This window comes from Urocampus carinirostris, chromosome 2 (assembly GCF_059441175.1).
Source record: "Urocampus carinirostris isolate Australia breed hairy pipefish chromosome 2, RoL_Ucar_1.0, whole genome shotgun sequence".
Lineage (NCBI taxonomy): Eukaryota > Metazoa > Chordata > Actinopteri > Syngnathiformes > Syngnathidae > Urocampus > Urocampus carinirostris.
This window is the reverse complement of record NC_142350.1, coordinates 64,591,376-64,603,105: the sequence shown is the minus strand read 5'-3', so window position 1 is coordinate 64,603,105 and position 11,730 is coordinate 64,591,376. Positions and strand designations below refer to the sequence as shown.

The following is an 11,730-nucleotide window of genomic DNA, read 5'->3' as shown; positions in this document are numbered from 1 at the left end:
TTTCAGACACTGTTGTTTATTGTTTACTTTATTCTTTCACGTACGTTTATTTTTTCACGTATTTCATTTGTGTATTATGCCATTTATTTTGTCATGTAGGGCAGCACGGCGGCGCAGTGGTTAGCGCATGTGCGGCACAGTTCATGTCTTGGGAACCTCCTGCGTGGGTTCAAATCCAGTTCCAGACTTCCTGTGTGGAGTTTGTATGTTCTCCCCGTGCTTGCGTGGGTTTCCTCCGGGCACTCCGGTTTTCCTCCCACGTTCCAAAAACATGCATTTCAGGTGAATTGGCCGGTCCAAATTGTCCCTAGGTGTGAATGAGCGAGTGAGTTGTCTGTCCCTGTGTGCCCTGCGATTGGCTGGCAACCAGTCCAGGGTGTCCCCTGCCCACTGCCTGATGATTGCTGGGATGGGCTCCAGCACCCCCGCGACCCTACTGAGGATAAGCGGTGTAGCTAATGAGATGAGATGAGATGAGATTTTGTCATGTATTTTGTCGTGTGTATTGTCGTGTACTTTGTCATGTATTTTGTTGTGTATTTGTTATAATAAAATGTGATCCATATATACATATATATATATATATATATATATATATATATATATATACATGCATTTGTCGGTATTTATTCATATATTTATTTTTTACACATTGCAGGATCGGTCCTCCATAATTAGGGGTGGGGTCAGTAGGGCGCAAATAGGATTTGGGGGTGGGCTGTCCTGACGGGTCCCGGGGCGGGGCGGAGCAAGGGGGTGGGGAGAGGTGGCGTGGGGAAGAGGGCAGAGTTGCCGGTCGAACGCTGAGGGAAAGAGTTGCCGAGGGCGGCGGCGGCTACCGCCATCAGCTGAGCCGGTAGGAGTTGGGCGGCCAGAGTTGGGCACGGACGATCCTTGCCGAGACTCAACTTGATCTGCTGGAGGACAAAGACAAAATATATAGATATTATTGATAAAAAGCAAGTACTTGGATCGGATTGGCACTATTATCCTTGGATCAATACTTGAATCCTCCACCCATTTTCTCAATATGTAGATAGCGCAGCCCTTTTGTCTCTTACCCAGAACTCTCTGTCACTCTATAATTGTACGCTTCCTACCAGGCCCGCTGCATCCAGGCAGAACAGAGGGCAAGATCTATTCACCCACCCCAACCGATGCTAAAAATGAAAGGTAAACAGGAAGGTGGGTTGGAATTTTTTTTGCGTAATTTGTTGGGTCAAGTAGTCTGCTAATGTGGCAACACCACAAATTGACATAAACACATGAAAAAAAAGAGAGCAAGAGCTGCAACCAAAATTATAAACATGTTACTGTTCCTGAACAAAAACCTATAAATCCGTTGTCACTATGGCAACAGCCATTTGGAGACCATTTAAACTGTATCTACTTTATTTTCAAACTGGGCGGCAGTAGCTCAGGACGTAGAGCACTTGTCTCGGAACGAAGAGGTCGGAAGTTCAATTTCCTGCTCCTCTGAGTTAAATGTTGAAGTTTCCTCGGGCAAGACACTGAAATCCCAATGCTTCCGAAAAGCAGGTAGGTGCCCTGAATGGCTGACTCCGCTATCTATGTGCGAGTGTGTGTGAATGGGTGAGTCTGAAGTACAGGAACCTGCCATAGACATGCAGTACAAAGTATTGTGCAGTGGAAGTTTTTTCTAGTTGTGTTTTACAGTATTTATATTTTCCCTACATTGTTTCTGCTTCAGTTTAACCTTTGACTTTTGTTCAGAATCAGTTTTAATCTAAATATTTCTCTTTTTTTTTTCAATGAAGTTGTTTATCGAAAATTCGTAACATTTTACTGCCTAAAATCTCTGTGCTGTGTTTAACGACATTCTAAACTAACTCAAGAGGGGGAGGGGTTCAATTATACAAAAATCATGACCGTTCCAAGCAAAAAGTGTCAGGACCAGAACGGAGACAGGACCCACTCGCGTAACGCTTCTCACAGTAGTATTGGAAGAAAGGAAAGGGTTGCCCCCACGATCCGGTGATTGCTGGAAAGCAGATTGCTCTGAACGAGGAAGTGGAAAAACTGGTCAGTAGCCCGGACAGGAGAGCGAAAACGTGATCGGGGTCGGAAGCAGGTCGTTGGGGCGGTTAGCTCAGGAGGTAGAGCGCTCGTCTGGGGATCAGGAGATCGCAGGTTCGAATCCCGGCTCCTCCGTGTTACTAGTCGAAGTGTCCTTGGGTAAGACACTGAACCCCTAATGCCCCCAATAAGCAGGTTAGCGCCTTACATGGCTGCACGGCCGCTATTGGGAAATGTGAAGCACATTGTAAAGCGCTTTGGGAAGTCATTGACTTGAAAAGCGCTATAGAAATGGAGATCATTTCATTTCATTCCATTTCAGTAAGCCAGGAAAGGAGAGTAGACGTGGTCGGGGACAAAAAAAGTCGAAAGCCGGGACGGGAGAGTAGAAGTGGTCAGGATCGAAAGCGGGTCGAAGTCAGGGGACAGACGGGAGCAAAAACAGGTGGGAGTCAGGGTTGAAAAAAAGGCTTGCCTCGTGTAAACTGAGGTTCGCAGACAGACTGACAACAGGGGACAGATAGAAGTGGGTTTAAATAGGTACAAAGAGCCAATCAGAGTCCGAGGCAGTTGGTGCCAAAGGTGAAGCATATCGGTAATCATGACAAAAAGTATCGGAATCGGATCTGTATTGACCGATACCTCCCTGTATTTCCTTGAATCGGATCGATACCGAAGTTGTCAGTATCCCCCACCCCTACTGGAGACTTTTCCACAAATATTTTCGCAAGGAGGAGACGGCCAGACACCAGACTTTTTTCCCACTTTCATTCGTCACCTGAATAGACCTTGATGTGACCTTCAATTGCGAAAATCGGTCGACAGGGATCACGTCCACCAGATCGCTCGAATGCTCATTGAATAGAATTTACACGCAAACGGAGGATATATGATGTTTTCGTGACGAAAGGCAATCCTGAAATGTCATTTGATTCAAATGCATGCAGATGTATTTACACGTCTCGGGTCGGAGTTTTGGAAGCAAGGCAAGGCAAGTTTATTTGCACAATTCATACACAAGGCAATTCAAAGTGCTTTACAGAAATGGCAGACAGGTTAAAAACACACAATAAAAGACATTGAAAATTAAAAATGTGTTTTTTAAAATGCATTAAAACCACAGATAAAACCTAATAAAATCAATGAATTAAAAAAAGGTAAAAGTGAAGAGTGCAGGTCAGTGTTCCCTCTAAGCTGCTTCTCTGCGCACAGGAAAATCTAGCCAGCGCACAAAAATCAGGGCTCAAAATGACTAATTAAGAAGCGACTTAAGTCAAAGTTACAGTACATGAAGGTAAAAATACACGGGTTGCCCTGACGTTGTGTCCTAAATGCGGTATTTTGAAGTCGAGTCGAAGTAGAACAAAGTTGAGTAAAGTTAGTAGAGTTGGTCGAGAACCGGCTTCTTCGGCTCGGCTCACTAAAAGGAACCGGCTCTTTCGGGTCCTAAACGGCTCTTCAGGTTGTTTTTGATTCTTTAATCCCAACATGACCAAATATTATGTAAAACTATGCACAAAATGACTTAAAAGAAGAGGGAAATAGAACAAAAAAGAAAAAAAATACCAAAATGAAAAAGTAGTGAAAAGCTGAGAAAAAAAGAAACAAAAGGAAAAAAGAAGGACAATTTTAGAAAAAAGCCAGAAAAAAAGAAAAGAAAGAAATGTAGGAAAAAAGTAAACAGATAACAAAAAGAAAAAAGTAACAGCTCGGAAAAAATAAACACAATGAGATTTTTTTTTAAAGGAATTTAAAAAAAAAGTAGAAAAAAAACACGGAAAGAAGAAGAAAAGGTTTGTGTTGCATTCAAATAATTTCCAATGATATCAAGTGAATCTTGTTGCCAACATTGTACTTCCACTAAAAAATGTGATTAAGTACAGTTCTATATCTTACAACCGACTCAATAAGCCCCCAAAAATGTTAATATTATGCGACAAAATATATCAGGAAATAAAAAGAAATGAATAGCTTGTGAAAGAATTGTAAGAACAAAGGACGTTTGTAGGCCGTACAAGCTTTGCAATAGTACATGAGTCAATTCATTCAAAAGAGAAAAATAATATTGCATTGTCGGAAACTCAGCAAAATGTAACTTGATGTCAAGTTTTGGACATGTTTGACAATTAATTATCTTGCCACACTTGGGATTGCTGTTGCTCACTGTTGTTTCAAGCGTTGCTCACCGATTTTATGTGAACGCTCGGACCCGTGGAAAATTAGAGGGAACATTGGCCGGGACAGGAGAGCAAAAACGTGGTCAAAGTCGTAAACGAGTCGTAAGCCGGGTGAGGAGAGTAGACGTGGTCAGGATCAAAAACGGGTCGAAGCCGGGGAGCAAAAACAGGTGAGAGTCAGGGTCAAAAAAGGCTTGCCTAGTGTTAACTGAGGTTTGCAGACGGACTGACAAAAGGGGACGGATAGGAGTGGGTTTAAATAGGGACAGAGAGCCAATCAGAGTCCGAGGCAATTGGCGCCAAAGGAGCGGGCACAGGTGCATCACACACGTCTCGATTTTTTTGTTTTTTTTGTTTTTGTTTTTATAGAACCAAGCAGATATAGATGGTTATATATATAATTTTTTTTTTTACAAGCATCATTTTCATCTCGCTCGAACGGCGCGCATGTAATAAATGAGCGTTTCTGGATTGAGAAGCCCAAATGCTTTAGCGCCAGCAGTAAAGTTTAATAACGCGAGACAAAACCCAAATGGCGTCCGGGCCCGTATCGGTGCAAATTTGTGTTTGTGGCTGCAACTTCAGCCTCAGACACACACAGCGAAGCTAATAGTGTGAAAAGGTGACTAAAGTTATCCGGCCTAATCTTCTGTATCCATAATGGAAACGCGACGCTCCGGCGACGGCGGCGCCATGTCACGCAGCATCAATCACTGCTGGAGGACGAGAAGGAAGAAGTTTGGTAAGTTACGTTTCCCCTCCGTTAACTCGCTCGATGATGGCTTATCGGGAGCTGAAAAGTGGGATATTGGGAAGGGGATGAGGGACATTTCCTTCACAACTTGTAACAACAAGCCTGATTGGAAGATTGGATTCGGCTGCTTGGGGTGGTCCGTAGTCAAGAGCTGCAATGCCCAATTTGGCCAACAGGGGGCGTTGCGGATTCCGCAAAAGCAGAACACACGGAATAAAATGTTTTTCAATTTAGTTGGTATTTATTTGGGGTGTCTCAACATGGGACCTAGCTAAAGACCTTGGCGGAGGCATAAAGTTAAACTATGTACATTTTCACAAAAATGTGTTGAGTTGTTTCCGAGTCAGATACGAGAAATTGCACACACAAATCAGGATTTCTAAGGTAATTTAGATTAAATGGATAGATATAGATATAGATATAGAGAGATATAGAGATATAGATATATAGAGAGATAGAGATATATAGAGATATAGAGACATACATGTAGATAGATAGACAGACAGACAGACAGATGGATAGGCCTGAGCGTTCACACAAAGTCGGTGAGCAACGCCTGAAACAACAGTGAGCAACAGCAACCCCAAGTGTGGCAACTAAGTCATTATCAAACATGTGAGTTTTCGGCAAAGCAAAATTATTTTTCACTTTTGAATGAATTGACTCATGTATGATTGCAAAGGTTGCAGGGCCTACAAACGTCATTTGTAAAATGACTGAATTTTGTGCAGGCTTGGGGAGTAACGGAATACATGGAACGGCAAGCTGTTTGGATTTATTTTCATTTTGTTTCCGTCGCATTTTATGTTAGTTTTGCCGGAGATCAAAGAGATCAAAGCCAGGAGAGAAAGCTTACCACGTGTTGCGAGTCATCATTTTATTCATATTTAGTTTCTTTTGTCTTTTATTAGCATATTTGGTATTGGAGTAATCCAAAAGTACCGTATTTCCGCACTATAAGGCGCACCTAAAAGCCTTTATTTTTTTCAAAAGCTGACCATGCGCCTTATAATACAGTGCGCCTTATGTATGGATCAATATTAAGTCGCAAAGTCTTGCAACTAAGGCAAGCAGCCGCCGACTCGATTTTCCCCCGAAGGCGAAGTAGTGCGCGGTGTATGCTGGGATTTATATACCGGCGTTTCATTTCCTAACCAATGTGTCAATCATCATTTGAATCGATCACTATTGGCTAAAGTTATTCGGAGGTAAAGGGGCGGATCCTTTTTATCATTTACAGGCTCGCATAGGCTAAAGGGGCGAAACGAAGCCTGCAATTGGCCGAAAAAGATGAATGTGAATCACACGTTGGGTTGCACTACTGCATAGAGAAAACATTTTTTACTATTCTGTATTTGTAAATATTTTACTCTCCTGGATTGACTACACTCACGGTTGTAAGAAGACCATGGTTACGTATCATTATTGAACGTGATGGCTGCAAGAGAACTTAGGTGAGCTATGCGGCTTTATATTTTCCCGGTATCTTGTTTTAGAACGATCTTGATGTTTCTGTGACGAGTCTATTTTTAAACTAAATTCAATTCAAAGTGTTTATTGTCATATGCACAGTAAAGAACCCCGTTTCCCTGCACAATAAAATTCTTACTTTGCTGTCCGCACAATTGCCAGCAAAAAATAAAATGGAAACTAAGAAATGTTGGGCATTTCTTGAATCCCAAGACTTGAACCTTCCGAATGATATTTGGAACGATGCATTTGAGTGATTGGTGACATCGTACAGACACTGTTTCCGAGACACGTATTTTCTTCTTTGCAAGCTTTCGGAATGTTAAGGAGGTAATATGTTTGACTGAACTATCTGACTGTTTTGTCGACGTTCCCATTGTAGCGCCTTATAATCCGGTGCGCCTTATGTATGGAAAAAATAGGACCAAAAACTATTTTTTGGGGGTGCGCCCTATAACCCGGTGCGCCTTACAGTGCGGAAAATACGGTAATTGAAAGTAATCAAGTTAAAGTAACCCTACCCAACCCTAATTCTGTATGATATGAAACAAATAAGAAACTCGAATCCACTTTGATGAAGTATTTCTTTTGATGGATGCCAAAGAAATGACAAAATAATATTGGCGGGGCAAAATGTGTTTTGGTGCCTCACCGTCTGCTTGGTAGTTCCTTTGCTGTAGGGAGTGTATTTTGGCTTGGCCGGTTTCCCTGCCGCTCGGTCTTTGTGACGCCGACTGCTGATGTGCTGGGAGGCAAAAAGAAAAAAAAAAGAAAATAGAAAACAATTCTGAATGAGGACAAATGAAATATATGAACCACAAACAGCAGAGTGACTATTCAATTGAAATGCTACTATATAGCAACCATCTTTCACAGGCAGTCAAGTAGGTTACGCTAGATGTGAAAAATACCAGAAAATCTGACTCGGCACTTTTGTTTTTGTTTACTCAGAATTTTTGCCCAGAAAGACAAATTCTCTCTCCAAGACAAGAACAACATTGAAAATAAACACCATCTTTTACGAACAGTCAGGTAGGTTACCCCAGATGTGAAAACTGCCAAAAAAGGCTTCCTTGGTATTTTACAGTTCGCTGACTCCGCAGCTTTCACAGAATACCGACAAAATGACAACCAAAAAATGAAAAAAACATACACAGTAATCCCTCGCTAATCCGGGCTCGGTTGTCACTGGTTCACTGCTCCAGAGATTTTACATTTAATTGTCATTGATGTCAAAATATTTTGCATTGTGTTCTGCAGCAAAAGGCAGACACCCAATGCTATCACAGAAAGGGTTTGTGTGTTGGGTGAGGATGACTGTGTATGTGACTGTGATAGGCTGGTGTATGTGAGTCAATGGGTCCACCAAAAAAACATACGGCGATAGCTAGCTTCTAGCGGCTCGTTACATGGAAATCAAATTCATTCATTAGATCGAACCTTAAGGAAAGTCAAAAGAGCGCAAAGAAATGGTGATCACCGGTAAATTATTATCGGGTTCAGGAAGCGACTGAGGCGGCGTCGGGAGAGAAGGCAATAGCGAGGCTTCAAATCTGGCCTACTGCAACAGCTAGGCTAACACATCTATTAAGCCACCCCTGCCGAGCCTGTATCTCACCAACATTAAATCCATTACCCAAGAAACAGATGACCCGGAGCTAAAACTTTCGGGAAACCGCAACATTCGTGGCAGTTATATTTTAATCATCGCGAACACCTTGCACAACTCGAGAACCCCCAATGCTAGCGTGCAGCTTGCCAGCTGCTCTCTAAATTGCTGTCTTACTTTTGTATAATGACAATAAAAATCATTCATTTAACTGCAATTAGTGTTCTGCGTTTATATTGGTATATTTGTAGTTGTTATTTTGTTACAGTTGTAAACTCTCAGTCAGTAAGGACGTCATCTCGAGGTAAGTATTACCATTGGGGGGTTTTATGAAAGGGGTGTCGCTACTATGCAGGTATGTACTTTTCACGGGTGGGTCCTGATCCCCATTAACTGTAATAACTAAGTTATTACTGTACAGTACTCCCAAAAACACATGTAGCAAATCATTTTGATCAATTACCTGCTTTAGTTGTGTCTCGGAGTTGACGTGCACATCGCACGTCTCACAGTAAAAGGTTTTGTTCTGCAGGCCCGTGGCCGTTTTTGACGAGGAAGGCGACACCACTTTGCCTTTCACTCCGGGCCGAGGGAACGACTTGATGGAGCCCACGCCGCTGCGAGCCTCCAGCATGGTCTTGTGCTTAGTACCTGTAGATAGGATAACAGGAGAATGGGTGGTGTTCCCAATCTATTTTGAGGATTTTGACATCAGGCTGAACTTTGTTTTTTCGCTTAAAGTTCCTGACATTGGTTTGAACTTGTAGTTTTCCTTGAAAATATCAATTTATAATAAAAGCTGATGTACTTTATGTACAATAAGCAGTGTTCATTTGACCTGTGAAAAGTGATGGGTCCCGGGGACTCGCATGCTCAAAATTCTATGGGTCCCAACAGAGATCTATGGCTCCCCAAAATTTAGTGTTATCGCGGTTGAAATTGTAAATCGGTGACAAATATATAATAGAAATCTATAAATTCATTCAGTTTTAATCATCACAGTTTATTGGTAATCAGTTATCACTTCAAGATTTTTCAGTTCACAACAATATTGTATATTATACAAAATATTATTGCTGAAATAATTATATTAATCCATATTTTCATTCAGTTTTAATCATCACAGTTAATAGGTAATACAAAGCAGTTATCACTTCAAATTTTTCAGTTCAAAATATTGTACACTTTACAAAATAATATTGCTGAAATATTTATATATTCTTGCAGTTTTAATCATCACAATTAATTGGTAATACAAAGCAGTTATCACTTCAAATTTTTCAGTTCATATATTCTTCGTGGTTTGCTGTCTTGCCATAGTTGTAATGCCTTCTCAAAGTCCAATCCATTATCATCCTCCTCATAGCATCACCAGGAATATAATCTAGTCCATTTTGGCAGAAAAGTCCTTTTCTTGCTAGTATTCTTTTGTTTATTTTCTTTCGTGGAATCGTTGGCTTCAACACGCGTGTTTTCCTTGCCTTCGCGGTCTTCTGAAGAATTTCTCCGCTGTTTTTTCGTGCCGGAATTATTGCCGTTGTTACCACTTTCTGTGTTATGTTTCGACTTATTACAGACGCTGAAGAAATTACCAATTTTTTGTTGATTTGCACCTAATACCAACTGTTTTTTTCGGAGGCATACTTCTCTTTCACTCGTCAACCGCCACAACAATGACGTCATCTCGAAGCAACGAGATCTCGTTTGCCGAGATCGGCGCGAGACCAAAACAACAATGGCGGATCTGCCTGACGAAAAGTTTGGAGTGCGGTAATAGTAATCGGGTAATAATGACAATTTGGTGTCAAAAAAGTTGCGTCCCGGGGACGCACATTGCCTTGACACAATGCGTCCCCAGCAAAAGTGATGCGTCTAGGACGCAGGGACGCGGGCAAACGAGAACACTGCAATAGGCCTACATTATGTATATGTGAATTTTCAATAAAGCAAAAAACAAAACAAAAAAACAATAACAACAAAAAAGAAACAGCCAGCCCAATTTTAATAAATCTTTGATCGCTGGTTTTATCTAAAATTCCTTACCACTATTGTGAGCCACCAGTTGCGAGGCAGAGTTGACAGCCACCTTGCAGAGCGAGCAGTAGAGCAAACGCCGGGCTTTCTCCTCCTCCGTTTCCGGTTCCGCGTCCTCCTCAGGTCCTTTGTCGGGGTCCAGGTCCGGTTCAGGTTCTGAGGGCGAGTTGAGTTCCGCCTCCGGGGGCGTCTCTGAGGCTTCCAGGACTGACGACAAGGTTCCCGGATCAGTTTGTGTCTCTAGGTCCGATGTGGACTCCGAGGGTGGTGCCAACCGGAGTGCAGGGGACAGTGGTGGGGCGGCGGGGCTAGGAACCACATCTGGAGGGACATCATCTGCATTATGATGAATAAAGATATTTGAAGTCATCAAAATGAAATAATGTTAGGTGTTTTAGATTAGGTCTCTCGGATGTTAGATATAAGACTTGGTCAAGGGGTCGGTCTTGGAGACCTATCCAATTTTTCACATTTATGAATAAATATACTGTCATGATTACTGATGTGAATCCCCTGTTGTCAGTCCGTCTGCGAACCTCAGTTAACACTAGGCAAGCCTTTTTCAACCCTGACTCCCACCTGTTTTTTGCTACCGTCTGTCCCCTGGCTTCGACCCGTTTTTTGATCCCCGACCATGTCTACTCTCCTTTCCTGGCTTATGACCCGTTTCTGACCCTGACCACGTTTTTGCTCTCCTGTCCCAGCTATCGCCCTGTTTTACCGTCCTTGACACCGCCATCGCTCTCTACGGAAGATCCACTTCCGTGTTCGGATCACAATCCAAGTACGAGAGCGACTTGCCTCCCGCGTCCAAGGAACACACTGCACTCCCTCTTTCCTTTATTAAAACTTTAAATGATTTGATAAAACGTATGGATCGAAAATGTCTGAAATAGGGCCAAATAATCGATGCAGCTTCATGGGTTCTTTGGGATATAACTTTTAAAACGGAATGAAATTTTGTTTCTACTGGGCGGGCAATTTATGAGTCATAAAAGTTTTTTTAACATTTTATAACGATTGAACTGTTTATGAAAGACAGTAATGTGTCATGATTACTGATGTGACTCAGCTGTGCCCGCTCATTTGACACCACCCGCCGTGGGTTCTGATTGGCTCCCTGTCACTATTTGAACTCAGTCCTGTCAATCCCCAGTTTTCTGTCCCTCTGCGAACTTGAGTGTATACTAGGTAAGCCTTTCTCGACCCAGACTCCCTCCTGTCCCGTTTTTGCTCCCGTCTGTCTCCGGCTACTACCCGTTTTGATCCTGACCACGTCTCTTCTCCTGTCCCGACTTACGACCCGTTTTTGATCCCGACCACGTTTTTGCTCCCCTGTCCCGGCTATCAACCAGTTTTTCCGTCCTTGACACCGCCATTGTTCGGAACGGAAGATCCACTTCCGTGTTCGGATCACAAACTGTGTACGAGAGCGACTTGCTTCCTGTGCCTAGCGGATCATGAGCGCAGCCCTTCCTCTTTACCTTAATAAAACTTGTGACAAACGTAACGCAATTGGGTCCTGTTTCCGTTCTAGTCCTGACGTATGCAGCACATTCAGACATCTACATGTCATATATCTTTATATATTTTTTAAACAAAGTAGAATACATTAATTTCATCAAATTTGTTTTAAAACGCTCACATTA

General features: G+C 42.3%; 1 protein-coding gene across 4 annotated transcripts in view; it reads right to left on the bottom strand.

Moving 5' to 3' along the window:
* Nucleotides 1-648: 648 nt before the first annotated feature.
* The window catches only part of znf385d (zinc finger protein 385D), a 166,155-nt gene continuing 155,073 nt past the window's right edge, over nucleotides 649-11,730 (bottom strand). Inside the window, exons 5-8 of one of the 4 annotated variants that reach the window (XM_088327506.1) lie at nucleotides 10,091-10,417; nucleotides 8,511-8,698; nucleotides 7,091-7,183; nucleotides 649-917 (exon numbers count right to left, since the gene is read on the bottom strand). In XM_088327506.1, coding sequence (XP_088183632.1) covers nucleotides 687-917; nucleotides 7,091-7,183; nucleotides 8,511-8,698; nucleotides 10,091-10,417 — 839 coding nt within the window. In that variant the 3' untranslated portion in view covers nucleotides 649-686. The remainder of the gene's footprint in view (nucleotides 918-7,090; nucleotides 7,184-8,510; nucleotides 8,699-10,090; nucleotides 10,418-11,730) is intronic. The other 3 variants (XM_088327507.1, XM_088327508.1, XM_088327509.1) reach the window with 3 other exon arrangements.